General features: G+C 44.0%; 9 protein-coding genes across 9 annotated transcripts; 6 read left to right on the top strand and 3 right to left on the bottom strand.

Moving 5' to 3' along the window:
• The first annotated feature begins 27 nt into the window (after window positions 1–27).
• Window positions 28–2,719, top strand: LOC120953333 (protein tramtrack, alpha isoform-like). The gene has a single exon (XM_040373164.2). It carries the CDS (start codon window positions 73–75, stop codon window positions 1,411–1,413), a length of 1,341 nt encoding a protein of 446 aa, XP_040229098.2. The 5' UTR covers window positions 28–72; the 3' UTR covers window positions 1,414–2,719.
• A 3,457-nt stretch (window positions 2,720–6,176) lies between these two features.
• Window positions 6,177–7,505, top strand: LOC120947369 (S-adenosylmethionine mitochondrial carrier protein homolog). Its single transcript, XM_040362623.2, has 2 exons — window positions 6,177–6,450; window positions 6,525–7,505. The coding sequence occupies exons 1-2, from the start codon at window positions 6,376–6,378 to the stop codon at window positions 7,320–7,322; spliced, it is 873 nt and encodes a 290-aa protein (XP_040218557.2). The 5' UTR covers window positions 6,177–6,375; the 3' UTR covers window positions 7,323–7,505.
• Window positions 7,435–8,743, bottom strand: LOC120947372 (uncharacterized). The gene is made up of 3 exons (XM_040362630.2): window positions 8,461–8,743; window positions 8,105–8,301; window positions 7,435–8,044 (listed from the first exon to the last, which is right to left on the bottom strand). Exons 2-3 carry the CDS (start codon window positions 8,273–8,275, stop codon window positions 7,817–7,819), a joined length of 399 nt encoding a protein of 132 aa, XP_040218564.1. The 5' UTR covers window positions 8,276–8,301; window positions 8,461–8,743; the 3' UTR covers window positions 7,435–7,816.
• A 105-nt stretch (window positions 8,744–8,848) lies between these two features.
• LOC120947375 (single-pass membrane and coiled-coil domain-containing protein 4 homolog) lies at window positions 8,849–9,722 on the bottom strand. Its single transcript, XM_040362632.2, has 2 exons — window positions 9,540–9,722; window positions 8,849–9,312 (listed from the first exon to the last, which is right to left on the bottom strand). The coding sequence occupies exon 2, from the start codon at window positions 9,267–9,269 to the stop codon at window positions 9,087–9,089; it is 183 nt and encodes a 60-aa protein (XP_040218566.1). The 5' UTR covers window positions 9,270–9,312; window positions 9,540–9,722; the 3' UTR covers window positions 8,849–9,086.
• Window positions 9,723–9,990: 268 nt separating this feature from the next.
• LOC120947373 (mitochondrial import inner membrane translocase subunit TIM14) lies at window positions 9,991–10,680 on the bottom strand. Its single transcript, XM_040362631.2, has 3 exons — window positions 10,578–10,680; window positions 10,264–10,503; window positions 9,991–10,192 (listed from the first exon to the last, which is right to left on the bottom strand). Exons 1-3 carry the CDS (start codon window positions 10,578–10,580, stop codon window positions 10,079–10,081), a joined length of 357 nt encoding a protein of 118 aa, XP_040218565.1. The 5' UTR covers window positions 10,581–10,680; the 3' UTR covers window positions 9,991–10,078.
• An 88-nt stretch (window positions 10,681–10,768) lies between these two features.
• On the top strand, window positions 10,769–12,194 carry LOC120947370 (40S ribosomal protein S3a). The gene is made up of 3 exons (XM_040362624.2): window positions 10,769–11,151; window positions 11,386–11,695; window positions 11,834–12,194. The coding sequence occupies exons 1-3, from the start codon at window positions 10,811–10,813 to the stop codon at window positions 11,990–11,992; spliced, it is 810 nt and encodes a 269-aa protein (XP_040218558.1). The 5' UTR covers window positions 10,769–10,810; the 3' UTR covers window positions 11,993–12,194.
• Window positions 12,195–12,300: 106 nt separating this feature from the next.
• On the top strand, window positions 12,301–18,234 carry LOC120947367 (uncharacterized). The gene is made up of 13 exons (XM_049605613.1): window positions 12,301–12,410; window positions 12,631–12,708; window positions 12,934–13,025; window positions 13,255–13,310; window positions 13,531–13,623; window positions 13,857–13,910; window positions 14,143–14,214; window positions 14,474–14,567; window positions 14,862–15,611; window positions 15,693–15,855; window positions 15,924–16,183; window positions 16,259–16,391; window positions 16,475–18,234. The coding sequence occupies exons 9-13, from the start codon at window positions 15,369–15,371 to the stop codon at window positions 17,644–17,646; spliced, it is 1,971 nt and encodes a 656-aa protein (XP_049461570.1). The 5' UTR covers window positions 12,301–12,410; window positions 12,631–12,708; window positions 12,934–13,025; window positions 13,255–13,310; window positions 13,531–13,623; window positions 13,857–13,910; window positions 14,143–14,214; window positions 14,474–14,567; window positions 14,862–15,368; the 3' UTR covers window positions 17,647–18,234.
• A 1,575-nt stretch (window positions 18,235–19,809) lies between these two features.
• LOC120947365 (uncharacterized) lies at window positions 19,810–23,029 on the top strand. Its single transcript, XM_040362618.2, has 4 exons — window positions 19,810–20,869; window positions 20,938–21,058; window positions 21,140–22,068; window positions 22,134–23,029. Exons 1-4 carry the CDS (start codon window positions 20,114–20,116, stop codon window positions 22,329–22,331), a joined length of 2,004 nt encoding a protein of 667 aa, XP_040218552.2. The 5' UTR covers window positions 19,810–20,113; the 3' UTR covers window positions 22,332–23,029.
• Window positions 23,030–23,588: 559 nt separating this feature from the next.
• LOC120947371 (general odorant-binding protein 72-like) lies at window positions 23,589–24,751 on the top strand. The gene is made up of 4 exons (XM_040362626.2): window positions 23,589–23,829; window positions 23,915–23,967; window positions 24,048–24,083; window positions 24,159–24,751. The coding sequence occupies exons 1-4, from the start codon at window positions 23,646–23,648 to the stop codon at window positions 24,351–24,353; spliced, it is 468 nt and encodes a 155-aa protein (XP_040218560.2). The 5' UTR covers window positions 23,589–23,645; the 3' UTR covers window positions 24,354–24,751.
• Window positions 24,752–27,091: the final 2,340 nt, after the last annotated feature.

Raw genomic sequence — 27,091 nt, 5'->3', positions numbered from 1 at the left:
TTTCATGTTGTTTTGTTGGAATAGAGTCACAAGTTATTCTAACATGTGTTTTATTGTCTATCCCTTAAAGGTATGGCAATGATTCCCTATCAAGGGTCGGAACTATCCATATTCCCCATCAATCTGGAGAAAAAGGATCACAACACCAATGCAGTAGCAACAAATCCGATCAATGGGGCAGAAGAGGAGGAAGAGAGTGATGAGGAAATTGAGTTTATTCTTCCTAAGGCGTACTGTGCGAAATTCTCAGACGAGGCTGCTTTAAACCCGCCGGAGTCACGCGATGGTGATACATTACCGCCACTGCTGCAAGAGTTGAAACGGAATGGGCATCTGCAGGATGTCACGATAATCGAACGGCGTAGATCGTTTGACGTACCCTTGGTACACCAGACTGCAAACGGGACTGATGATTCACCGAAGGAAGCTAAAGCACCGAAACTCGACGAAACAGACAACGACGAACCTAGTGATCTTCGTGTGCGTGCCACTGCTCAGGACACGCCGACACCAGAGGCGGAAGCGATAACCGAGCTGGAAAACCGTACGGACCACATAAATATGCTGAGCGGTGCATTTTCCGCTAAACCAATGAGAATACCTGCTACGGCAGTTACGAAACGTCGAACACGCCACACCATATCGCCGAACGATCCGGCCAAAGCACTCACAGAGATGTCCGTTCGCGGGCTTGATTTGTTCCAGTACGCCACAATCAACGGTGGAATGTACCAGTGCATGGAGTGCGCTAAGAATGGCTTTGAAAAAACGTTCAAAAACAAATACAGCTTCCAGCGGCACGCTTTCCTATACCACGAGGGCAAACAGCGCAAGGTGTTTCCGTGCACAGTGTGCGACAAGCAATTTTCACGTCCGGACAAAATGAAGAACCACTTGCGATTGGCGCACGAAACGGTGCACGAAACGGCGCACGAAACGGGACACGAAGCAAATGGAGAAAGCTCATTGGGGGTGGTCAATACAGGGCTGTGTTTGCAGTTGTCTTTATCTCAGGATGTACGTCAGGAGCAGCAGTATCACTACCAGAAGCTGTTGGAGCATCATCACGCCCGCCAACAGCACGAGTTGTCGTCGATAAAGCTACTGCACGAAGAGCAAAGGCGTCGGCAGCATGAGCAAGACGTGATGAGGATTAGAAGTGTGGTCAATGCACTCAATCTGCGTCAACTGCAACAAATGCAGCAGCAGAATTCTCAGGAGCTGGGCCTACGCATGGCACCTTCAACGGGACAGCAGCCCGATGTACCGAATCATCCCGTACAATTGCCTACGGAGCAACCTTCTCTCCCGGAAAAGGCCAACGAATCCTCGGTTCCGATAGCACAGTTGATAGTTTTGAACGGCAGTATCGGTAGTCAATTAAAGCGAGATGGCAAAAGATTTGCAAAATAAGTCATTGAAGTCATGACAATGAAAAATATTACTTTAATTTCCGAGATACGAAAGGAAGACTTAAAGCGCTACCAGAAAAGACATTTTAAATGTGCTGAACAACTATGTCAATGGACCCGAACACCTCAGCACAATTATAACACCAAATTTACTAATATTGGATATACAATTAATATTTTGCCATTTAATACCTTGCACACAATGCATATTCGCAGGGCGAATTGATTGGAAATTATCGTAGAAAGAGAGACGGTGCAACAACGATGCTCAATTTATAAAACGTGCCATTGAAAGATATTATACCATTGAATGAATGAAACCACATACTAGAAGAACAACGCCGTTTACAACGTTGATAGATTTAGGATACGCAACTGTTGTATCACACGCTCATCTGAATATTACTAAGACTGAGTAGTATGGCTACGTTGCTTATAAAACGTAAAAAAAACACACCCATACGTAAACTGAACTATCGATCTCTCTGTCTCTCTTGAAGAACAATTTTCATTAAGAGTTTTGTAGTTAGTAGTTGTGATATATCATTTGCATCACTCAAATTCAAATTGGAATCTTATGAATTATTTGGTAGTTATAACACTGTTTTTTTGTTTTTTTTTTTTTATTTTTAAATAATCAACACCCATCAAAGTTGAATTTTTTATATAATTTTTCATACAAATATTGCATTTTGTGTTGGTGGGTACGCATTGTATCACACATGAACCAATGGAAGTTCAGGGTACTCATGAGAGAAAAGTTATGTATAACACTTACACGATATACGAAGCATACACACCCAGTTGAATTGAAACCAGTTGAAATAGTTATTACAAAAAAATGATATAAATACATTAAATTGTTGAAGAAGTATGAATTGAAAAGAAATGATAAGGAATCACAATTGAAACGGAAGTCAGAAGCAGAAGTACTTTTATGAAAGACCTTGTTCAGACACATTGAAAAGGAAAAGAAGAAACATTCAAATACCCGTTCATTTTTCGACATTTGAATATTGTCAGTGAAATCTCAAGTCCGGTCGAAAACAGCCACAATCCTTTCTTTGTATTTATCTCTTATAAGAAACATCGTTAGTAGTGATCCTATGAATGTGAAAAATTAGCTGTTGAAGTAAATCAAAGAACTGCATAGAACTTAGGAAAGAATTACAAAAATTCACAGGACTTGAATTACTTAGCTCTAAGAAAATATTATTCCTTGAAATATTATAATACTCGAAACGAATTTGTATGAAAATGAAATAAACAAGCAACAAGAAAATGATGTTTATGTGACTTCATTTTACTTCCAGTTACGTACATTTAATTTATATTCTCTGAGTAAATTTCCTTGAATGACGATTTACAGAAAATAAAACGTTTGAACGTAAAATAAAACACTTTTTCAAAATAACTAAAATTCATTCTCAATAAAATAGGGATTTTCAACTCTAATATGAAGGAGAAGTATTGTAATAAAAATTATTGTCCTTCATGAAACAAAAGAAACCACTCCTCTTCCAATGAAGGTGTAGAGCCTAGCCTAATAAATGCATTTTCTAGAACAGCAAGAAACGTACTACCACACACACGTAACAGCGGTCGTAGTATTACTCACCCCACCACTGGACAGGCTAGAAGATGCGATCCGTTTCGCTGCCCTACCAGCCAGAAGAAAACCGTTTTGAGATATAAGCGACGGTTTTTGGGCTCCAAAATGATGGGAAATTCCCATCATTTGGCTAGGAATTTGTTTGCCCGTGCCCGTGAAAAGCAATCCGAACCAGGCCCAAGTGCACTACTCAAGAGCCGATCCAGTAGCGAAGGATTGCCGTTGGACCAGGCAACAAAACAACATATTGCTGCTCCTGTTGATGGTGCTACACGCTCGAGGACATTATAAATAAATGTACGGTTAGTAAAGGAAGGGATCCGTCTCGTAAATTATCAATCGATTGGGATTTGATCGACAGGACAGTTTCTTTTTACTGGGTACGGCACAACGGCAACAACAATAGGGTAACGATACTTGGCTGGGGTATGAGTTTCAGTACCTTGACTTTGGCGGACCCGGGATGATCAGGTGGTGTTTGGTGCCTGGTTTTTTAACATGTTTTTATTGCACCTCAACATCGATGTGGTAATTATTTTATTAGTCCATAACAGCAAGGAGGAGACTTTTCGCTGCTCGAAATTTGGTGAAATTGTAACCTTTGTCGTTATTGTTCCGGAGATATTGAATGGTGTTTAACGCAAGTTAAGCCCATTTGCGAATTAATCATCGCTATGAAGCAGATTTATTGAAGGATTGAGTGAAGATGCAGTAAGATTTCAATTGTTTAACGCTTTTTAGTTGAACGTCCGGTAGCTGAGCTGACAAGTTCAATTAAACAGCACGCGTTTGTATGGAAATTTCGAAACATTCTTCAAAATATCATGGCCTATTAAGATATTTTTTATATGAAAAAAACGAGTGGATTAGAAGGCACACATTTAAAAGCTAGCATGCAATAAAAGTACGACCAATGGGAACCGACTGTGTGCTGAAAAATGCAGACAATGAGAATGAAAATACAGCACAAAATGAAAGTCAAACAATTGGTATTGTTTCAAGGATCAAATCCAACGAACCTAATTACAGTCGAGATCCGAAGATGACTCCAATGAAAGTTTTCAGACGTGTTAAACAGATAAAAATGTGATTATACATGTCTGCCACGGGTCTAGCCGGTGGGCCAGAACGCGTCGGATCAAATATACCTGTATATAGGTCCGATGCCGTAGGAATAATTCAAACAAACATCGCCCGCTACCTATCACACTCCCGTGCACAGAGCATCCCATAACACGCGGTGGGTGTAAACCAAGGGATCAAAATAAAACAAGAAAAAGGTAGTCTAGACATTGGCACACACTAATACATTTCGCCGATCTTTCGCACCGAATGTCGTGTGTGGGTCCCGTAACTCCCAGGAAAATCTTTGAATGGAACTGATCATAGATGGTGGCTAGTGCGAACGGTGCGAAACGTATGCTGCGTCTATGATGCCACGTTGGTTCATGTTCGATCCTGCTCAGTGCTGTTGATTAACTATGCACCTCTCAGCCCAACGGGTACAACAACCCCAGTCCGTGTATTGAAGGTAGAAGGATGAAGTCAAAACAAAAGCAAAATAGGCACCTCTTATAGGCTGTATTTGTTTTGCCTCGGTCTAGAATTGTTGCAGTCTCACTTTCTCTCGATCGGAATACGAACAAACATACCTGTGCCAGATTTGCTTTAAAACTGCTCGCAGATCGTTGCAGCATCAGCAGTCGTCGTACAGCAGCCGAGTACCGTGCACAGTATTGCGCTGAGATCGTTCAATTTTCCTACAAAAAACAAACAAAGTTTTCAAACTTTCATCCTATTCAACGCTATCGAAAAATAAACCAACAAACAAGATGGCCGACCTGTCCAATTTTCAACGTTCCTCACCGCTCCGGACTCCGATTCGTGGTGCCAAGCTGAAGAAGCAACCCAAACTGATGAAGCAACACACGACCGACGTTCCACCACTGGCGAGGCACCTACTGCGATCGCTTAACAACGACCGGCGAAACTCGCTGTCGAGGGCAACGCGGCTCAGCATCGGCCACACGGTACGGCGAGATTCCTGTCTACTAGATCAATCCTGCATGAATCAGTTCGACGATAGTTTCGCGCTCAATGCGGACTGCGCACAGCCACTTACGCCACGCAAATCGCCCCAACTGTTGCGCCGTGGATCGCTGACGCGATTGGGCAAGAAGAGCAGTCGCCAAACCGCCGGCCAGGTAACAATGACAGGGCTGTCTAGTGTAATCTCCGGCGGCATTGCATCTTCGCGCAAAAAGTTTCTCGGCGTGCGCAAGCGAGTGATGAAGCTTCTGCCACGCCGCCCAACTTTGGGCTACAGTAAGCTGGGAGCTGTGTGAGATGTGTGGCCCCGGCTGGAGGCGCTGAGGTAGGATTTTGTAGCCTCGTATAAGATACTACCCCTTGTGAAGCTATGCTAGGCAGTAGGTACTAGAAGATAGATTAAGTATTTATTTTAAAACTGCAATCGATTGATTGCAAAAGATTTTAAGCAAACAGGAGAAAGCTAATACTGATAAAAAGAGTACATTAAAAAAAAACTTCAATGTTTAAATGTATGCAATACGTAGCATAAAGACAGTAATGTTAAAGATAAAAAATGTTAATAATAAAGCCTTGAACTTTGAATTGAACTGTAATTGAACGATGCAATTTATGCGAAGGTTTTTTCACATGAGATGGAGATGCAAAATGATAATAATCTTTTCTATTTCTACATTAGGTCGCGTGATGAATGTTAAGTTAAAAAATGTAATTCCCATTCCATTCAAGCACAAAACTATAGAGGCCATGTGGAGTGTAACTATTTCATCCGCGGAAGGGTGATTCTCATGATATGAAAGATGGATCAGCTTGCATTCCTCGGTGCATTCCTACATTGTTTTTCGGTCAAGTGAGATACGTATTAAACATCTGAAATTGTTTCCACCCTTGATTGTTTCAATAACAAATTTGGATGTATTCTATTTAAAAAAAACTCCACTTCAATTAAAATCCATCCGGTTCATATGAAAAATTACACAACACATTTTTCAGTTAAATTTAAATCTCTTCGAGTTTGCAATACCCATCACTAGAGGGTGTGAGTGCGTTTAGTTTCTCGACGTTCATTCGATTCACTGGGTGTTCATCCGTTGACAGTTCTCTGTGTAAACAAATTCCACATTCCCGGTAAAAGCTGGCGAAAAACTGAATGGCAAAGGAACCGGTGTGAAAATCTGCGTCTTCCGGCAGTGATGCAATAATAACATCTTTCAACCACCTTAAAACAACCTCATCGACGGGTTGCAAACACGCAACGACAAGGCGTAGTTATCGTCCCAAAACATCACAACGTGCCTCGCAATGGAGCTGGAAGACAACACAATCGCTACGGCAACGTTGGGCGGTGCGAAAAGCATTTACTGGTCCTCACTGATAGTAAGACACACGAGTGGACGCACTTGAGCGTTTTTAATTAATCGCTTCCCTTTCTCTTCCCCAACCGAACACAGGCGGGTGGAGTGGCTGGGCTGGTAGTGGATGTGGCACTGTTTCCCATCGATACGGTGAAAACGCGCCTGCAGAGTGAGCGTGGTTTTATCGCCTCGGGTGGATTTCGCGGCGTGTACAAAGGGCTCGCGGCCACAGCAGCCGGCAGTGCGCCAACGTCGGCCCTATTCTTCTGCACCTACGAAACCATGAAATCACACCTTCGCCAGTACGCCAGCCATGATCAGCTACCGTACGTGCACATGGTGTCGGCAGCGGCCGCGGAAGTGGTGGCCTGTCTGATACGGGTCCCGATCGAAATCGCCAAACAACGGCGACAGGCGCTACTGCACAAGGGCAACGCATCGTCGCTGTCCATACTGTACGAGGCACTCAGGAAGGAAGGCATCCGGAAGGGTTTGTACCGCGGGTTCGGTACGACCGTGATGCGCGATGTGCCCTTTTCGCTGATACAGTTTCCACTGTGGGAGTACTTCAAGCTGCACTGGACGGATGTGACCGGCACGGCGCTTACGCCCCTGTCCGTCGCGATATGTGGCGCAATTTCCGGTGGCATTGCGGCCGGACTGACGACGCCACTGGATGTGGCGAAAACTCGCATCATGCTGGCCGAACAGCTCGAAAGCAACCGGATGGGAGGGATGGGCCGTATACTGCGCAACATTTACCGGGAGCGTGGTATACGCGGCGTGTTTGCCGGGTTCGTTCCACGGGTCACGTGGATCACGCTCGGTGGTGCCATATTTTTCGGTATGTATGACCTTACGCTACGCTATTTGAATGAAAATGAGGATCGGTGAAATCGCTCGCCGCCTGCCGGGTAGGCGATAAGTTGCGAGCGTTGTTAAAGAAAGGACAGCAGAGTGATTAGTTAGTTCAATGATGCTAATGCTAGATGTAACCAAAACCTCGTAGAAGAACAAAATAATGTGTATTGAAGTTCAGTTTTTTTAAGTACACAAAACTGTTATCCCTCATCCCAACGTTTCCGTCGTTTACGTACATTTGTTTTCCCTGCTACAACCATATCACAATCCAGATACAGTGTAATAAGAGCGGTTCCTACGCCTGGCCTGCCTGGCAGTACTGTTGTAGTTAAGTAAGTTCCTAATCGCAATACTTTTTTTCCAATCGAAACCGATCCAATGGACGGTTCCATTGTATTTTCTTTGGTGTGTAACTGGCCGACGACTGCTCTATCGATTTAAGTGTATCACAAACCGTTAGGGTAATTCTATTCTAACCTACCAAGAAGCTAACAGTGTGGAAAAGTGGGACACATTGCTTAATTGTATTAGGCGAACAGCTCGTGGCTGCCCCCGTACCGTTGCCCGGCAAACGGATTCCCGCCGGATGCTTCCTCGAACGGCGGCTCCTCCAGGCGCAGCTTCCCGCCCTTCAGCAGATGATCGGTTTCGCGTTCCTCCCGCTCCTCGTCCAGATCGGACGATTCGAAGCTAAAGCTGGGAACGTAGCTGTACTTGGAGCGAATCTTATGGCGTCTCCTAGCCATCAAGTACACCTAGGGACGCAGACCATTACTCATTAACTACCACACTGGTCCAATCAACACAAAACTTACCACAACGGACAGCAGCATCACCGTAACCAGTACCGCCAAAGGGATGAACAGGAAGTACAAATTATCCGACCGGTCCGGATATCGTTTCGCGATGTTGATACCACCCTCTGTGACCGGTGCAGCTGATTCCAGTGTGACGCTGGGAACGGATTGATTACGCACAGTATCCATCCTCTGGCTTTCGCTTTGTTTGTCTACTGGATTGACCGAAACACAGTAAGCCCACGATTGACCAACTCCTCTCACCTGCACTTCCGCGTGTGTTTGCGTTGTTTCTCTCGTGGCTGGGTGGGAACCGCCTGTCCCGGTTTTCTAAACAAAGTGTGCTGTGTTTGTTTTTGTGTGACTATAGATACCTTTAATTCAATTAAGCACGGCAAGGGTCTCGCGTGGCGTTACTGCTGTTGCTTGTGTTGGAGAAAGGAGTGCACTTTATGCGCGCCGTTCTGTTGGGCTTTTGCTCCTCTTCTTCCACTGTTTGCTTAATTGCATCTTATCGCATTGTGAGGAAAAGTGACATTTCTCTCTATCTTTCACATTGCTGCAGTCCCGCGATAAGAGGGAAGTGACACCTTCCCGGTGCGTGTGTATGTAAATTCTCGGGATAAAATGTCTTTCCCTTTCTTGGAGCAGGCTGCTCTGTTTATTTAAGTGAGAGTAGTAAAAGGGATGAAACAAATTGTGCTAATCTAATAGACTTGGCAGTTTCGGATCGAGCGCACCAATTTAGTGACAAAATCTGTGTAATAGTGTAAATATAATCTGTAGATATATTCTCGATACGCTGTACAAATAACCGATTTGTGCATGTGATTAAAACGTTGCTATATCAGTCGTAAAACATACAGTATCAATCTAACTGGAAACCATTTCACGCACACTGCATCACTTGCACGATAGAGTCCCGGCAGTGCAAAAAGGTACAAACAAATAATCAAACAAACAAAAAAAACTTAAAAAGGGCCCATCAAGATTAACGAGACTAGAGTTCTTCATATCGTGGGCGAGTTTTCAGAAACACGTACACCACTATGCACAGGAAAATCACTCCAATCGTGGGTAATACTATTGTTTTCATCTGTTGCTGGATTTTTAAATTTTCCTCCTTCCGCTCCTGGCGCTGTTTGCGCGTTTCTTTCGTCTGTCCACCGCGTAGCTTGCGCATTTTCCGTTTCTAGTCGGTGCTGTGCCGAATCGTCCGAACGAGTCTGAAAAAAACGCCATCGAGAAGAAAATTGAATTCCATTATCAACACCGCGATAGATAATCAACTGCCCCATTGGGGTATTGTTCCACTGTGATGAAAGGGCTAAGCTTCTAGAAAAGACAGCCAAGATATGCCACGCTGGAATGTTTCGAATACCGGCGTACGGGTCGATGTTTTTGGCATGTACCCTGGCAAGCGATTTAATATACAGTACGCACAAACACTCACCTTAATGGAGGGAAGTATTTAATTCTAATGCACACGCTGGAAAGCAACAATTGTATCACAACTGATAGTTTAGCTCAGCAGTCCTTTGAAACTGGCTCGCTGATGATGCCTCAGTCCGGGTCCCGTTGGCTAGCGGTACTTGTGATGTGTTGTACAGTCCATCGCTCAGGTGCGTAAACAAACTAAAGGAAGCTGTCAACGTGCAGTATTAGTACAGCTAAAATTGTTCTAAATTCAAAAACATCGTATGCGTATGCTTTTCTGATGAAATTATTATTTTTTGGTATTTTTTTTATAAAAATATTGCCAAAAATCCTTGGAATGAACTTCAATTTATCTGTAAGAATTAATTACCGCTTCAACCTGATAGTCATCATAATGATAGAGCTAATCCGAGAGGATTGTTAATTGTGATACCATCTCCTCAAAAATCTAATAAACCCCTCAGAAGTTTTTCACCTATTAACCAACTATTCTCGTTATTTTATCGAATAATTTGATACTTTGTACAATTCTCGTTATTGCGCATAGCTAATGCTTTACTTAGTATTGTCCATAAAGTCCTTTGCCTCGTTGATCTTGGCGGCCAAGTACGGGGAACCTCCACGGTCGGGATGATTCAACAGCATAATCTTTTTGTGTGCATCCTTGACCTACAATAAAAGGCACAAACTGCATAAATACATTCTGCACATTCCGTAAACGAGTTTGCTATCCGGCACACCTTTGCCTTGGATGCGGATGGGCTTACGCCCAGGATGAGGGAAGCTTCGCGTTTGTTCATTTTAGCATCGAATCCCCCACGGTAGTACTTTGAGCTGGCCATCATTTCAGCATCAAACTTGGGCATATTTTTCAGGGCTTCCTGCATTTTGGTCGCGGCATTGGGCATTTGACGCATTAGCGCTCTTCCTCCATACCCAACCACGGCTAGGCCCAGCCCAGCCAGAATGATCGAGGATGTCTGTTGGGAAATAGCACACAACGTTATTATAATACAATTAAGCACATATTATTAAACTAGTTTCTTTGTATTACCATGATTTAGTCGATTTCACAATCAGCCAAAGATTACGTACTTTCTGGAAAAGATTGTAAACAATAATATCGTGCGACAAGACGGAAATGACAGCACCCGCTGTCATGTCGCAAACCAGCCAAACCGCGCTGTCAAAATTGACAGTACTAAAACGGATCGTTCAGTGGCCGACGGTTGTCACGAGCTGTCATAGCGCAACCACTTCCGTTCTTTTTGATCGTGAAGTGTAACCATGGCGGTCGGCAAAAATAAGGGTGTCTCGAAAGGAGGCAAGAAAGGTTCGAAAAAGAAGGTCGTGGATCCGTTCACGCGCAAGGATTGGTACGATGTGAAGGCCCCGAACATGTTCAAGAACCGCCAGGTCGGCAAAACCTTGGTTAACCGTACCCAGGGCACGAAAATCGCCTCGGACGGTCTGAAGGGCCGCGTGTTTGAGGTGTCGTTGGCCGACCTGCAGAACGAGCCCGATGCGGAGAGATCTTTCCGCAAGTTTAAGCTGGTGGCGGAGAGCGTGAACGGCCGTGATGTCCTTACCAACTTCCACGGTATGGCGTTGACGACCGACAAGCTGCGGTAAGTACTTTTCCCTTCGAGTGAATCGCACTTTCCCGGAATCCGGCCGTATGGGAGTGCGGGTGTGTGTGTGTGTGTATGTGTGTGTGCCGCGTCATATGTCATAGACAACAAATGCGGCTTGCGCCTAACCTTAGCGGCACTGGTGTCTCCCGGTGCATGGGAAGTAGGAGGCGAAACACGTGAAAAATTGTAATGAACTGTAATCGATTGGTTTCCTTTCTTCCTGCACAGATCCATGGTCAAGAAATGGCAAACCCTGATCGAGTGCTCGGTCGACGTCAAGACCACCGATGGCTTCATGCTGCGCGTGTTCTGCATCGGCTTCACCATCAAGGACTCGATGTCGCAGCGCAAGACCTGCTACGCCCAGCACTCGCAGATCAAGAACATTCGCGCGAAGATGACGGCCATCATCAAGCGTGAAATCACCAGCACGGATCTGAAGGGTGTGGTGGAGAAGCTGCTGCCCGACTCGATCGCCAAGGATATCGAGAAGGCGTGCCAGGTCGTGTACCCGCTGCACGATGTCTACATCCGCAAGGTAAGCATTGTCCTTTCGAACAACCTCCACAGCAGCATAGCATGCTGAGAAGTTTGTGTGTGATAAACGTTCCTGATACAAATTTCGTCCTTCCCCTTGGGCGTTTGTGCGTGCGTGTGTGTGTGTGTCGTTTTGCAGGTGAAGGTGCTGAAGAAGCCGCGATTCGATCTGTCCAGTCTGATGGAATTGCACGGAGATGGCGGCGGCAAGGCTGCTGAAGTGTCGACCGGTGCCGCTTCCGGTGTCGTCGTCGACCGTCCGGAAGGCTACGAACCACCAGTACAGGCGTCCGTTTAAATATCTGCGCCGATGCTTGTCCGGTGTTGAGGGGGTGGTCGTGAAAAATGTCAGTCCACCAACCATGTGCTGGATGGTGCGGTGTGGTTTGACTACAATCTAATTTTCCAACAAGTATAGGAGTGTGTTTGAAGCAGCGAGGAACGCGAAGAGAGAAAGAGAAAAGAAATACAACCTTCGACAGCGTTGTGTACACAGGAAATTTGTGTCTTTATTTCGATTTAACGTTTTCATTTCTAGCCAGAAAGAAACCCATGAAACTGTTTAGCTTTGGACAATTTATCTTCAAAGCAAACGCCGCTGTAAGTATCGCTCGTATCCGTTGAATGATGTATTAAAATGATATCAATTTTCGTTACAGCAATTCCATGATCGACTTCATCTCAGAAGAAACAGCCGGCTAGCAGCAATTGAAAAGGTGAGTTGAATTTAAAGTGTTTGAAACTCTGTCCTTTCCCTTTCCGTTGCCTTCAAATGATGAAGCAAATCTGTAAATGTTATTTCTCGTCGCTGAATTCACGTAATCATGAACCGAGGAAAAGAATGTGTCTGATTTTTCTTTAATCGGCTGAAACATTCTTCGCTTTCCTACCTTGTTAAGCTCACAATTTAATAAGACGTTTTTGGTTTCCTTACAGAACCTTCGATATTACATTGCAACGAGCGATCATCGTTAAGACTACACTGTCCACCGAGTTACATCGTCATCGAAACAGGTAAATAAATAAAATAAAAATCTTTGGTGTATTTTAGCACAGCGGTCACTTCAAACAGAATTGAATTAAATGATGAAGCAAATCTTTAAATGTTATTTCTCGTCGCTGATCTAATTATGAACGACGATAAGAATGAGTCTGATTTCTAGAATCGATTCCAATTTACAAATTAGTCTGCTTTCTTCAAGGTCATGTAGTAATGAAACGGTTTCGATTTTCTTCCAGATCCTTCTACTAAACGGCCAAAAAGTGGACGATCGTCGATAGGATTGTTAATACATTCCACCCTCATTCCAGTACCATCGTCATATAAAGAGGTAAATAAATATTTTTCTTATCATCTTCGTTAGCGTTAAAGCATAACTTCCTATTTATGATGATTTCACCCAGCTCTCTCTCATACACACATGCAGAAAACTGGTTCCATAATAACCTACGCTATTGATAATTATTCTACTGATTTCAACACCAATAAGATGTTGTTATTGAGTTTGATAAATCGAACAGCAAAGAGTATAAATGTGTCATTTTTGTTTCATTTTGCAGATTCTACTCTTGGTGTGCTACTCTGCTGGCTGGATAAACACTGGAACAAAGCAAAGGTACGTAGTGATTTGAGCGATTAACTTAAAATACATTTAGTTCTATTTCAAATGATGATTTCACCCAGCTCTCTCTCATACACACATGCAGAAAACTGGTTCCATAATAACCTACGCTATTGATAATTATTTTACTGATTCTTTGTTGAACCGTAAAGCAACGTTTTGTTAATTTTGAAAAGCTAATTTTAATTTATATTTATATTCATTTGTTTTACAGATTTCCTATTCCAATGATCTGCAAACAAAGATGAATGCATGCAGAAAAAATTTGCAAAAAAAGGATTAATTGCGATGATAGCATTCTTGAGAGGTAAGAAAACTAGTATTTCCCCAAATAATACTCAAAATGTTAATGTGTGCCCTCTTTTATGATGATATCACTCAGCTCTCTCGATACAAATCTGAAGAAAGCTAGTTCCATAATTTCCTACGCAAAAAATACAAAAATTATCAACTGATTTGCTGCGAATTGAATAGAGGAAAGGCCCGTGGCATTTGCGTGAATGTGCCACTTATTCATGATTGTTTTCTTTTTCGTTTCAGATGAATAACTCAAACTACCTTAATTGGGAATTGATCGTGATTGATGACATCAAGGTAAGAAAATGTTTCACTATGAAGCATTAAGAAATAATATTACGAACTTGTTCACTTGTATGATGATTTCACCCAGCTCTCTCTCAAACATACATGCAGAAAACTGGTTCCATATTTCCTACGCAATAATATTGTACTGAAACGAAGAAACAAGTTCAAAATGAGATCATTCGATTGAAGCATGATTTTACTAAGCGATCTTCATTCATAATTTTTTTTCTTCTTTTCTCAGATCAAATTCATCCTCAAACAAAATGGCAAGATGAAATCGTTCTACATTTTTCGATGTTCATAATTTCCAAAGGTAAGTTTAGGGATGGGAGGGTATGATTAACTGTATCAAAAGAAAATGTTTAATTTAAATGATGAAACTGATGACGAGACTGATAGTACAGTTTCGCCACAACGTCAGCCATATTGTAGCGTTCTGCAGCAATTTGACGTTAAGAATCTTTACTATAAGATGTTAAAATGGCCCTGATACAAGAAAACATACCACTCTTTACGATTTTCTTTTTCCAATTTATTAATTATGTTCTATTTTATTTTTATTTTATTCATAGAACTCATTTTACATCACACTCGCTATGCGGGCTGGTACGGTGTGTCATCCTTCGAATGGGCTTATATGTACTAGAGATACCAGTTTTCCTTAAGGTAAGCAGCTCGAATAGCAGTCAAAATGACCCCCACCCCCCTTATTTAGCACCTCTTGGATCCGAATGTTTTAATGATGAAACTGATGACGAGACCGATAGTTAAATTTCAATACAACGTTAGCCATACTGTTGCGTTTTGCAATAGTTTAATGTTACAGAAATTCTACTAAAAGATGTCAACAAGGCCCTGAAACATTACGCTGGATCGATTTGCTGTATCGTGCAGCAGACGCAAAGCTATCATACAACATCAATAACTAATAATGTTCCCTTGTTGTACCTTTCTTTACAGACAGCATTGAATGTACACCCATCGTATTCAAACGATGTTCGCGCTGCTAGTTGGTACGGTATCTCGGTCAGGTAAGTCTCGGGTATGTATGGGGCGATAGCAGCAGCAGCAGCAGCAGCAAAAGTAAACAGAACTCTATTCAAAATAAACAAACGAGTGCAAAGACAATAAACGGATATGGTTGGTTGTATGGTTGCATTTTTAAAAAGCATATCACAGAAAAGTTAAGCCTAACAATGAATGGCTAAAGCGCAATAATCAATATTGAGAAATCGCATTGCTAATGTGCTTTTGCGTTCGGAAGCTAATCGTTGAGCTGGCAAAGAGACTAAAGAAGGAGGTGAATGTGTGTGGGGAGAGTTAAACCTACATTTAAATTGTTAAATAGCATCAGATCTTTATCATTTATTTGTAAGTGGAAGGGATTTGCTTGTGCTGTATATAAAGAAGACTTCATTCCCCCGTGATCACAAAGTGCCAAGTGGTGATATTGAGCAAGCATTTTCAATGGAAAATCCTACTCACTCTTTACTTCAACAAAGCATCATCGCTTCGGATGATATTGTGGGGTTCAATTCGCTGGTCAATTATCTTGTGATGACCTATTTTGCTCATTATTTCGGAATTTGTTTAATAAGAGCACGGAACGATAGTTATCATACTGCTCCGCTCCCAACGATCGTGCTAGTGATTCAGGATAGCGATGACTTCGAAAAGGCTTTCGGTGTTGCGGTTGATATGGGATGTCAGGTGGGAATAGAAATTGTAAAAAAATACCTGGCACATCAGAGAGTGTACGACTAACTTATTTGTGCGTTGTACCGCTGCCAGTCATTTATTGTAACAGAACACGCGGCGGGCGCTTTTTTCGATGCCTTTCTTCCGGTCCACGAAGCAGCACTGCAGCGCTCGATGGAAAAAAGAGTTCTCATGCTGCTTGAAAGCAGTGACTCTCCGTTTCTCTCTACCATAAGCCAGCTGCTCGTCGTAGAGGGTAAAGCTAAACCACACGTTAGCGTTTTTAATCTTAAATCGTTAACTAAAATCAATACTTTCCTCCAGAAATTCCAGAAATTTTAATTGTATTGCCTAAACCTACCGTCCAAGCATCCGGTACTGTCCAGCTGTACACGCTGGACATTTCCGATGGCAATCCTGTAACTATCAATCCACGGGTGATCGATGTGATCGACACTCGAAATGACTCGTTTCCTAACACCAAGAGCGTCAATCACTTCCCGGACAAGTTTGCGAACATGAACAAGCGGCGCCTAAGGCTTGGAACAGTACCGTACCTACCGAACGCCTTCATAGAGGACAAAGTAAGTACGATGGTGGTGCCCGTGATGAGCTCCCTGAACTGATCTTTCCTTGGTGTGCTTTCCACCCTTATACAGCCCCTTGGAGAGGGAAATGCACGATACATCTTGCCGCCGAAACCGAACGTATCGGCAATGATCAGCGGTACGGAGCTGTGGTTGGTGGTGCTGTTCTGTGAAATAGCCAACTGTACGACGGAAATCATGATCGGTAAGCGTAAGAGAAGAATTGCTAGTGCTGCATCACTTTCTGTATTTTTGACCATTCTGTGGTTGCCATCCTCCCCTGCACAGCTTCCGAGTGGGGCAACGTGCTAAACAACGGTACCAAGTTTGGGCTGCTTGGTGCGCCGGCCAAACGGGAGGTGGACATAACTCTCGCCGGACTGTACACGTGGTACTCCAGCTTCCAGCATCTTGCCTTCAGTGCGGTCCATTCGCGCTCCGGCTGCACCTGTATCGTGGCAAAGCCACGCATCATTGCGAACTGGCGCACACCGTTCCTGTCCTTTACTGGTTCGCTCTGGGGTGCGGTCCTGGCCGCCTTCGTTGCCGGTGCGTTCGCCGTGCTGGTCATGTCGCGCAGCCGGCAGCGCATCCTGCAGCTGGGCGAAGCCACGCGATACACCTTCAGCGATTCGGTGCTGATCATGATCGGGTTCTTCATGGAGCAGGGCGTACCGATGCCGAACGAGCTGATAGCGTCCTGCCTGCTCTTTGCCACGCTCATGTTCGCCGGGTTCATGATCGGCAGCAGCTACAATGGTGGTCTGGCCAGCACCATGATCGTGCCGCAGTACGAGAAAAGCATCAACACGGTGCACGATCTGGCGGAGACGCGCACGACCTGGGTCGGTGTGACCGTCAACTGGCTGTTCTCCATCCAGCTGGCCTACCAGCCGGACATGCTGACGCTGCTGACAACGTTCCGCGAGTGGGAGGAGGGAGAGATTTCGCGCCGCGCGCACGAACGCACGGTGGCGATCATCGTCGAGCGGATGGAGTACGGCCACGTGGCCCACCCGCAGATGGCGCTGGACGCGATGAAGGGCCGCAAAATGATGGCGGAAGACATCTACTGGGAGTCAGTGGTCGGGATGTGCTCGAAAACGTGGCCGGCGCGGGCCCGGTTCGATCGGCTGGTGCTGGATCTGAAGGCGTTCGGCATACTGGCCCACTGGGAGCTGATCGGGGTGGCCAGGTATTTGAGCTTCAAGTCGCAACAAATCTTACGCTACTCGCGAGAAACCGGCGGAGACGAGTTTACGCCGCTGCGTATGGCCAACATTACGGGCGCGCTGCTTATCCTGCTCGCCGGGCTATCGCTGTCGCTGGTTGTGTTTGTGGCGGAACTCGCGTGGTACTGGTGCGGGCCAAGAATCAAGCGATGCGTGGCCGACTGTCTAATTAAGTGTAGCGTGCGTTTTGATAGAAAAAGGACCAGATCAATGGGCAGAGAAGTGTGAAATGGGATGGTACATTCAAATTGTAAGCTACAGCACTTGAAAGCAGACAAACCAAGACAAATTAAATTATTTCAAGCTTTACTCTCTCGCACTCATTGTAGTCGTGGTAGAAGCACAAAATAATTGATTCTTTGGATGAAATAATGCCACTTATCATTACATCCCCGTAGTGTTCCCAACGTAGATATACGCAGTGAGAAAAGGAAAATGATTGGAGTAATTTAGGCCGTAATTCGACCACACAAAGAAGTTCCTGTTGCCGTCCGTCTTGCGTAACGCATCCAAGGATAGCGCTTTATCCGTATTGCGATTTGATACTTGCGTAAGTCGTACAGCACAGCCATAGGAAACAGTTAAAGAGCAAGGAAGCGCAAACACAATTTAATTCTAATTTGCGTGCCCATAAGCCAATGGTCCAGGGCAGAGATGTCAAACTGATGGCCTCTGATGTCTTTTGGTTTGGCCCGCGACCGCTTGAGCCAAAATTTCTTTGTAGAAGCATTTCTGCTTCTATAGTACATGCCAGTCAATTCCGGACTCCTGAAATATGAAGAGATTCTCAACTTCGCAGGTGTCTCTACTATCATCATGCGTCAATGCATCATCATAAAACTATGTCGTTTTTTTCCTACTTTCTATCTATGCATGTATGCATAAAAAAGATAAGATTTCCAATAACTGTTAAAGTCATAGCAAGAAAATCAAATATGGTTATTTTGATGAAACTAAGCTTTCAATTCCGCACAATTTTAGTGAAATGGATAAAAATCAATGAAACTTATGTTATACCCTTTCCGATGATTAAATTTGTTTAGCAACAAATATTTGATAAACAATTCTTAAAAAAAAACAAATCACGGTTGTTCAATACAAAATCGTGAATGTCTTACTCATGTGTATGAAGTTTGGGAACATTACTTTTTATTTATTGTTAAGCCATCAATCAAGGCACTTGGCCACCAATTAAGCAATTTCTATAAGAAAAAGACTTGTAAAAATTAACAAAATCACTTGAAATTGAAAGCGCCAAGCTTTCACACTTTTTGGCATAACTTTTTTGGTACGTGTTACTTTTGATATAGGATGATACAAACGATCTCAAGATTTCCATCACGCATCCTACCAAGACCAATGTGATTAGATTAACTACAGGTGCTTATGGCTTATGGCTCTGTTTTTGGTCGCGATAATGAATGAACATTTCTCTGGAGTTTGGCAGGAAAGGAATAACGTATACTAAGGACTTTTATGACACCTTGTACTACTCTGTAAAATGAAGATCTGAACAGGAGTGAACGACCTGTTTGTAAATTACTTTAGACAGCATTAAAAGTAGGGAATTCGCTACTACAATTCTAGCTCAAAAACATTGATAATCAAAATGACACCGATATCAACTTCACTTTACAAAATGTACGGCTTTGCATTGGAATTAACGCGTTAGTCATGGGCAGATTTTGCTCATTATTTTTGCATACTCTGAATCTTGTTAGCTGGCATAAAATTATGCAAATGTTGGAAATTCATATTCATATTCATATTCATATTCTTAATTATTTGTCTACCTTTTGGTTACACAAATACTGAAATAATGCTTATTATCTATTACACGAAGCAGGGGGTCATTACGGCCCACTGCAGTACGGCGGGATGGGATCAGTAAGGGAGGACGGTTACGAAGGACACGGTTAGGGGGGCGTAGAAAGGGATAGAAGAGAGGAGGGATGGAGAATCAATATTACCAAGCTGCCGACACCTGCCCTCGTAAGGAATCATGGGGGAGGACAATCCACCCTGGATTTTGCATATAGCAAACCTGGTGAACGATCGCTGCACCCGCTCGATACGTTCCACGTGAGTCCGAGCTGTACGGGACCCGACTACTGAGCAGTACTCCACGCTTTCTTCGGGCATATAGGGTCGGAGAAATCGCTAGCAATTTTCTTGAATTTTTGTATCATGCAATATCATCGCCGGTCTCGTAGTACAGTCGTCAACTCGTACGACGTAACAACATGTCCGTCATGAGTTCAAGCCCCAAATAGACCGTGTACCCCATACGTAGGACTCACTATCTATCCTGCTATGGTAACAATAAGTCACTGAAAGCCAAGCCCACTTTCACTAGTGGGGGTACAGGCAGGCCTTGACCGACAACGGTTGTTGTGCCAAAGAAGAAGAAGAATATCATGTAAAAACTATGCTGTTGTGGCCCATGCTACTATTTTCAGTGTCATTTTGGCCCCCGGAATCAAATGAGTTTGACATCGCTGGTCCAGGACAATGTTGAGTGAACTGCTCTCATGCTCTCTGGCACAAGGGATGGAAAATAATTGTAATGCGTTGTCCCTTCGTGCATTATTCATTCGCAATGCTCGCGTAACATGTCCTTCGCAATAGAAAAATCCTTATAAAAAGGATCCGCCGTAACGAAAGTAGCATTCACACGATTAGTTTCCCCTCCTGGATGGATTACAAGATGGTTAACTTTCTACCACTGGACAACTTCAACACAAGGCTGCCGTTTTTGCTCACCCATCTGTTGCGGCTATACTACAGCCAACACTATACCGTGTGCTTCATACGATCGCTCCACGACAACATTCCCTTTACCGCCGGGGATCCACCATTACCGCTGGTACATATCGTGCTAGAAGATGAAGATATTACTGCTGCTGCACCGCCCAATGGAACAGCATGGGCCATCAAGAAGGAAGAATTCTGCCAAAAGCTACTCCAAGCCGTGGACACCAACTGTGGCGGATTTGTCGTTACCGAATCGATCCTATTTCCGTTTCTGGAACACTTCTACGAGGTGCACAAAAGGGCAAAGCTACGCCCGTCGCCGAAGCACCTGATCGCCATGACAACATCTGCAACGTTCGATCGCAGCAAGCTGTTGCAATACAACCAGACACTCGAAGCGTTGGTCAACTTGCTGCTAATCGTGCGTTCATCATCGGACAAAGGAAACCATCATCGGAAGAACACGTTTGAACTACACACAACGCAGCTGCTCCCGAATTACCCGCTCGGTGTAAGGATCGAGTTGGTGCAAATTGGTAAAATAGTACTGAAGCAGGACGCGAATGGAGTGGTCGAGTTTGAGCCAAAGCACGAGACCGAAATTGACTTCTTTCCCGATAAAGTGCGTGATATGAAAGGAAGAAGGGTGCGCGTTAGCACGTTAGAGTATGTGCCCTGTTCCGTCTACAAGAAAGTGGTACGTTGGGAGGATGGGAAGTTTACCTTCATTACACAGTGCCTCCATGTCTTTTACGTTTTCTCCAGCCCATCGGACAAGGAAATGCAAAGTGTGCTGATGATGCGGCACATGAGTTTTGGCTGGATGGATTTGAACTGATACTGACCATGGAGTTTTGCCGCCGTCACAACTGTACCGTGGAGCTAAGTATGAGTTTGCGCCCCTGAAAATCACAATCTTTCGAACAGACTTTTGCATCTTTTGTTCGCCTGTGCCCCCTCGTTTTAGTTAATCAAACGGATTGGGGCGAAGTGTTCGAGAATGGAACCACCACAGCGATACTGAACGATCTTGTGGACCAGCGGGCGGATGTCGGTTTGGGGGCCCTACTGGCATGGCACGCCTGGTTCCAGCTGACAACCATCACCCAAATGATCGGCATATCGATGATCTCAGCCCTGGTACCGAAGCCCCGCCTGCTACCATTCTGGCAAACGCCATTCCTGTCCTTTCCTCCCTCCCTGTGGCTTGTCGTAGGTATCACCTTCACTGCCGGCACGCTGACCGTTTTCATGGTCAGTGTTACCCGGCTGCGAATCGTACCGCCCAATGGTAACCATCGTCAGAAGCAATCTCGCTTCCAGCACCTGCTGGACGCACTGTTCTTCATGGTCAGCCTGTACGTGGAGCAATCGGCACGGCTGCGCAAAGATCTGCTAGCCGCGGCCATTCTGCTGGCCGCCCTGCTGTTCGGTGGGTTCATGATCGGTAACAGCTATGCCGGCGCACTCGCCAGCACTCTGACGCTGCCACGGTTCGAAGCGTCGATCGACACGGTTGACGATTTTCTGGCACGGGACATGCGCTGGACGGGCGGTAGCGCCGTGTGGATCTACACGCTCTACCTGGCGACAACGCCTGCCATGATACGCATGCGGGAAAGCTTCGTCGTCATACCGGACAGTGCGGAGCGCGAAAGGCTGGCCTTTACCGATCGGCGCATGGGCTACGTCATCGAGGGTATGATGCACGGTAGCTACGGGCTGGGGACACCGCTCGCCCTCAATGCGTCCCTGCTGCTGCAACCGCTCAAGCAACCGATCTACTTGGATCACACGAACGGGTTCTGCAGCAAGGTTTGGCCTCTCCGGGACGCTTACAATGCGTTCATACTGGAGGTGCACCAGTGCGGTGTGCTGCACTATCTGGAGCTTACGGTAAGCCGAATGTTCTACTGACAACTTTTGAGTTTGCTGATCTACTTATTTACCATCCCCTGCAGTCCCTCATACGACACTATGGACTGACGGTGCAGCGCAACATTGTCACGGCACGCTCGCAGGACAACGGTCACGAACCTGTTGCGCTTTCGATCGATCACTTTTTGGGTGTATTTTTTATCTACTTCTTTGGCATTAGTTTGGCCTGTATCGTGTTCGTAGCGGAGCTGGTACTTCACCGATGGAATGCAAGATTTTAATAATCATGAAAAAGGAGAGAGAGAGCAATTATGTTTCCAATAGTTCGATCGATGCATGGTTTTCCAGGGGTTCTCAAAGTTGTGGGACACCTCCTTGATTCTTTCTTATGGGAAGTGGATTTTATATGATGAAAATTGGACTCTATGGCATCCTTTTTAGACAGGCTCGTTGGAAATTCCTGTTAGATTTGCCAACAAGGGTGCTATAGAGTACAATTCCCATTAGATTATGTTTATTTAACGTAAGAAGGAGTCAATAATGTGTCCCACAGCTATAAGAACATCTGGAAAACTCTGTAAAAGAACTTCTTTTCACAAGCACAGATTCAACTCTGTATTCACCACCTTACATCATACTTTCAGTTGCATTGCATACTTTCAGGGGTATATCGCTAACTCTTGTATATCGAATTGCCCCTGCAAGTATGCAAACAGTGTGGCATCATTGCTTGTTTAGCTGAGAGACATGCAGCCGCAGACTACAACGCACGATAATTAAGAGTTAACATCGAATTATGATAAGATTCGTACACACAACAACTAGCACCAGTAGTAAGGAGAACAACAGCCCTTAACGGAACTACGGCTAAATCATTACTTATCAACTCTGAACCATGAGTGTGGCATCACATTTAGCTTTATACTACACACTTCTACACTTCAATACACGCGAAATAAATGATCCCTTGCTTCGTAAATATCCACTAATTAACTGGAATGATAAAATGATGACACTTGTCTCAACAAACCTTCACGTGCGGTGGGGTTCTCTTTCACACAACCAAACCGCAGAACGACACTCCATCGACATCCTGGAGAAGAATTTTAATTTTTCGATCAATAACACTGAGCGGGAACACGAACAATTTATTCTCTTAATGGGTCCATTTATTTCGATTTGAAAATAGTGATGTTTCATTCATTCTCAGTAGTCGTGCTCTATTGATCAATACAGCGGCGGCAACGATCGCCATATATCGTGTTGATTTGGAAGAAGGTAAGCATAATAAATAGTGAGATACTATGATTTGCAAAAAAAAACAAACGATCTCATCCCCACGTCGTCCCTACCCCTTTCGAATGTAATTGTACGTTCCCGGTCTAGTAGTTAATCGCCACTTATCACACATTAAATTAACCTAAGCGCATCAGAACTCTCTTCCGGCAGAGCAGTGGAGACTGAACTCTCCCGTGTATGTGCAACCACCACACCACCACGTGCAGGGAGGGGAGCCGTGCTAGTACGCCTTTTATACATTTTATCGCAAAATATCGGACGATTCTGACCAGTCGATACGTAACGATCACAGTGAAATGACTTCAAACGCGTTCTATTCGTCGAATACCGTCACGTGGGTGGTGGCGGTGATTGGTGTCTACTGCCTCGTGTTTCGACCTGCGCTAGTTCATGCACAACAATCGCTCACACAAGCCGATATGGACGAGATTGCCAAAGGAATGAGAAAGGTGTGCATGTCGAGACACAAAATTTCCGAAGGTATGTAATGATATTGCCCGAAAACGCTTGAATTCCAGTCAGTTGAATTAAATTGATTTGTCCGTTGTCTGGGGCATCGTTCTAGAAATGGCCAACTATCCCAGCCAGGGCATTTTTCCCGACGATAAAGAGTTTAAGGTGAGAGAGGTTTTCAAGTAATTTTATCGTTTATTTCTTTCAATGGTTAAGTGACATTACAATTCTCCCTTCATTTCAAGTGTTACGTCGCATGCCTAATGGATCTAACACAAACAGTAAGTATTATTGAGCAGTTAGTTGTACAACCCTTCTCTTCCTTATCGTTATGTTTGCCCTGTTTTGTATTTTAGTCCAAAAAAGGAAAGCTCAACTACGATGCAGCAGTGAAGCAGATAGAGATCCTTCCGGAAAATTACCGGCAACCGTTCCGACTGGGGCTTGACTCCTGCCGCACAGCAGCCGACGGTGCTGCGGATCGCTGTGAAGTCGCGTACATACTGCTGAAATGTTTCTTCAAAGCGAGCCCCAAATTTTTCTTCCCTTAAACTTGTAAACAACAACGCCTAATTTTATTAAGAAAGGGACCATAAAAAAAGCAGTTTTGCTCCAACTTGTTTGATTGTTTGATGATTTGGGGCGGTAAGCTGCAGGCCGGGACAAGTGCAATTTGACATTGAAAATCAGCAAATAATGCACCTGTCACGTCCTACATCCGGAGCCCTAAGATTTCTGTTCTCTTTTAAGGTTTTTGAATCGAATTTGCCTAAAAAAAAAAGACTAATCTATTTGTATTTGCACGTTAATTCAGGAGTTATTTTTGATTATTAATTTTTGGTTAAGTAGCTTTGTTAAAAACACATGCGAACTTAAGTTATTGAACTCAACACTATCGTAATGTTCTAATAGCGCTGCTCATCTAACAAACTAATCTCAGACAAACTAATAGATCCATCTCTGCTATTGTTTATACTTTACACACACAAACAGAACGAAACGAAACGAAGCGAAGTAGAAAAAGTCACCGAAAAACACATATGATTTCAATAGAACGGGCATTGATGTAGCCGTTGAGCTTTGAAAGCCGGTCGAGGCTTGAGCACGTGATCGTGATCGTTCGCGTATGGGCACATTTCACAGTCACTAACACTAACACTACTATTATTAGAAGAAAAAGGGTGTAAAACAACACTCATTGCACATTTTTTTCTCGGGTCATTCAATTCAAATTAAAAAAAAAACCCCAACATATATCTGGAGACAAATCGGTATGACGAATGGACACATCGCACCCATCGCATGCTATTTTAACTCCAACTTCCAAGAAAAGAAAACCCAATTCTCACACGAAACTAACAGCAAAACTAGTTATACAGAGAAATGATCATTTAATTTCGCCATAACACACCATCCCTCTCGAGAACATAGCACTCTTGGATAGAATAAAAAAAAGGATGGAGGATAGACCCCGTATGTCTAACAAAGAGAGAGCCCAATAAGTGAGAAGAGAAACACGAGACACACGGGTTAATGGTTTCATCCGGTTCGATTCCACTGAAACAACTTCTTCACGATCGTGTGTCCGTGCTGTTTTTCTTTTTTCTTCATATTTGACGGCTTTCTTCCATCAAGCTTCATTTCGTTTCGTTTCGTTTTGTTTGAGGAAAGAACAGAAATAGATATTAACTAAACACTTTACCATCATAATATTCATGCACGTATAGAATTTACAAAATTATTGATATTCTCTGCGTAAATTGGATTAAATTAATAAGCCAAAGCCTGTAACATGCATCGGGAAATTATTATTAGAACAGGAACAATGACAATTTTAGTATAATATTTTAAATACAACATTTTCTGCTTTTAATCAAGGTTAAAATCATATAAAATCTTCTTTAAAAATAATTCAGAAGAGTTATACACATTATGTACAATAACAAGTTAAGCCAATGGACGTTTTTTCGTGGAATCTGAAAAGCCTGTAATTCTGACCAAATAATCATTCGCTATTTTTTAAATTGGGCTCCGAATGCGTTTTATCCCTTCAATTCACACTTTTTTCTCTTCCTTACTGATAACTGAATTTCTCCTCTTCGTGTGTGCAATAATAATATTGAACACTCTCCGCTTGATATACTCCCTCTGTCACTAATGAGATCATATAGACACAATTGGCTAATTAAGGAACTGTTTCACTACACTCAACACCACACCTTCTTGAACTTGGGCAAGTCTTCACGGGGGGAGGGAGGGGGGGGAGTACCATTTCTCGCTGCTTTCTTCAAATTAGGCTCTAATTTTGGGACAATTTAAAACACTTCAAGCGTACCCGAAAGATTTCACAACTTCTCCTCTCCAGTATGAGGCGCCTTCACGTCGTAACAGCATCATCACCTATGGAAGAGGAGATTATACTATTGCCTCCCATTTCTTCTTAACTGGGCGCATATTTGATGGGACGCGACCCTTCATTCTAATCAAATTCAACGGCTAAAAACAAAACAAAACTATCCTAAAACTATCCTAAAACAGTATTTTACCTTTAATGTACTCTTTCCCCCCACAGGGTGTCCTCCTAGTTTCTTCTGAGAATGGTTGAAAATTACCCTCCAGCAAACCTGTAACTAACATGCAACAACAACTTCGTAGAATTCGCTTCTTTCTCCTCCCTTGAAGGTTAGGGACGAATCTCTCCGGTCTCCCCCCTTTTCGACCTCTCCTTCCTCCTAAGCTTGCGGAGATAAAAACCAACGGCAATCACAGTCACTCCCCGGTGTCTTCAACCCTAAAACTACTCTCGAGCATCCCTCCCCCCGCTATGTTGTCCAATCTGCCATCTCTTCTGCTCGTTCTGCTTCATCTCTTCCTGGTCTGCCGCCCTGGTTCCACCCGCAGAAAGTATTTCCTTTTATTTCATTAACGGTGCTTTTTTCCCTATGGTGATCGCTGTACACGCTCGTCGAGGAGTCGCGCGACCGGGAATAAAAAGAGATCTCCACTACTCTCAGCACCGCTACTTCTACCCCCACAGGGCTTACGCGGAAGGCTCTCAAACACGGATGATGATGATGATGATGATGATGGTTAGAGGAGGCTCAAGGAATTGGGTGGTTAGAGATGGTTAGTGTTGTTATGCGAGCGGACCCCGCCGTAGTGGTGGTGGTGGTGTGTAGCTTTCGGGTCAATCCACGCTGCCCTTTTACATTCATCTTTCAAACTCCCCACATTCCCGCTATTCGCGTTCGTTAGTGGATTACCACCGCAGCGCACGAAAACGATTGGT

This window comes from Anopheles coluzzii, chromosome 2 (assembly GCF_943734685.1).
Source record: "Anopheles coluzzii chromosome 2, AcolN3, whole genome shotgun sequence".
Classification (NCBI taxonomy): domain Eukaryota; kingdom Metazoa; phylum Arthropoda; class Insecta; order Diptera; family Culicidae; genus Anopheles; species Anopheles coluzzii.
The sequence above is the reverse complement of the archived record's forward strand: the minus strand, read 5'-3'. Positions and strand labels throughout refer to the sequence as shown.

Coding starts and splice junctions, on each gene's coding strand:
- LOC120947375 (XM_040362632.2), bottom strand. CDS start 9,269: ATGCGCAAGCTACGCGGTGGACAGACGAAAGAAACGCGCAAACAGCGC.
- LOC120947369 (XM_040362623.2), top strand. CDS start 6,376: ATGGAGCTGGAAGACAACACAATCGCTACGGCAACGTTGGGCGGTGCG. Junction 6,451..6,524: donor TTTACTGGTCCTCACTGATA/GTAAGACACACG, acceptor AACCGAACACAG/GCGGGTGGAGTGGCTGGGCT.
- LOC120947371 (XM_040362626.2), top strand. CDS start 23,646: ATGACTTCAAACGCGTTCTATTCGTCGAATACCGTCACGTGGGTGGTG. Junction 23,968..24,047: donor CCGACGATAAAGAGTTTAAG/GTGAGAGAGGTT, acceptor CTTCATTTCAAG/TGTTACGTCGCATGCCTAAT. Junction 24,084..24,158: donor TAATGGATCTAACACAAACA/GTAAGTATTATT, acceptor TTTGTATTTTAG/TCCAAAAAAGGAAAGCTCAA.
- LOC120947370 (XM_040362624.2), top strand. CDS start 10,811: ATGGCGGTCGGCAAAAATAAGGGTGTCTCGAAAGGAGGCAAGAAAGGT. Junction 11,152..11,385: donor TTGACGACCGACAAGCTGCG/GTAAGTACTTTT, acceptor CTTCCTGCACAG/ATCCATGGTCAAGAAATGGC. Junction 11,696..11,833: donor ACGATGTCTACATCCGCAAG/GTAAGCATTGTC, acceptor GTCGTTTTGCAG/GTGAAGGTGCTGAAGAAGCC.
- LOC120947365 (XM_040362618.2), top strand. CDS start 20,114: ATGGATTACAAGATGGTTAACTTTCTACCACTGGACAACTTCAACACA. Junction 20,870..20,937: donor GTTCCGTCTACAAGAAAGTG/GTACGTTGGGAG, acceptor CGTTTTCTCCAG/CCCATCGGACAAGGAAATGC. Junction 22,069..22,133: donor TGCACTATCTGGAGCTTACG/GTAAGCCGAATG, acceptor CATCCCCTGCAG/TCCCTCATACGACACTATGG.
- LOC120947372 (XM_040362630.2), bottom strand. CDS start 8,275: ATGGATACTGTGCGTAATCAATCCGTTCCCAGCGTCACACTGGAATCA. Junction 8,045..8,104: donor TGATGCTGCTGTCCGTTGTG/GTAAGTTTTGTG, acceptor CTGCGTCCCTAG/GTGTACTTGATGGCTAGGAG.
- LOC120947373 (XM_040362631.2), bottom strand. Junction 10,193..10,263: donor CATCCGCATCCAAGGCAAAG/GTGTGCCGGATA, acceptor CTTTTATTGTAG/GTCAAGGATGCACACAAAAA.
- LOC120947367 (XM_049605613.1), top strand. CDS start 15,369: ATGGAAAATCCTACTCACTCTTTACTTCAACAAAGCATCATCGCTTCG. Junction 15,856..15,923: donor CCAGCTGCTCGTCGTAGAGG/GTAAAGCTAAAC, acceptor ACTTTCCTCCAG/AAATTCCAGAAATTTTAATT. Junction 16,392..16,474: donor TACGACGGAAATCATGATCG/GTAAGCGTAAGA, acceptor TCCCCTGCACAG/CTTCCGAGTGGGGCAACGTG.
- LOC120953333 (XM_040373164.2), top strand. CDS start 73: ATGGCAATGATTCCCTATCAAGGGTCGGAACTATCCATATTCCCCATC.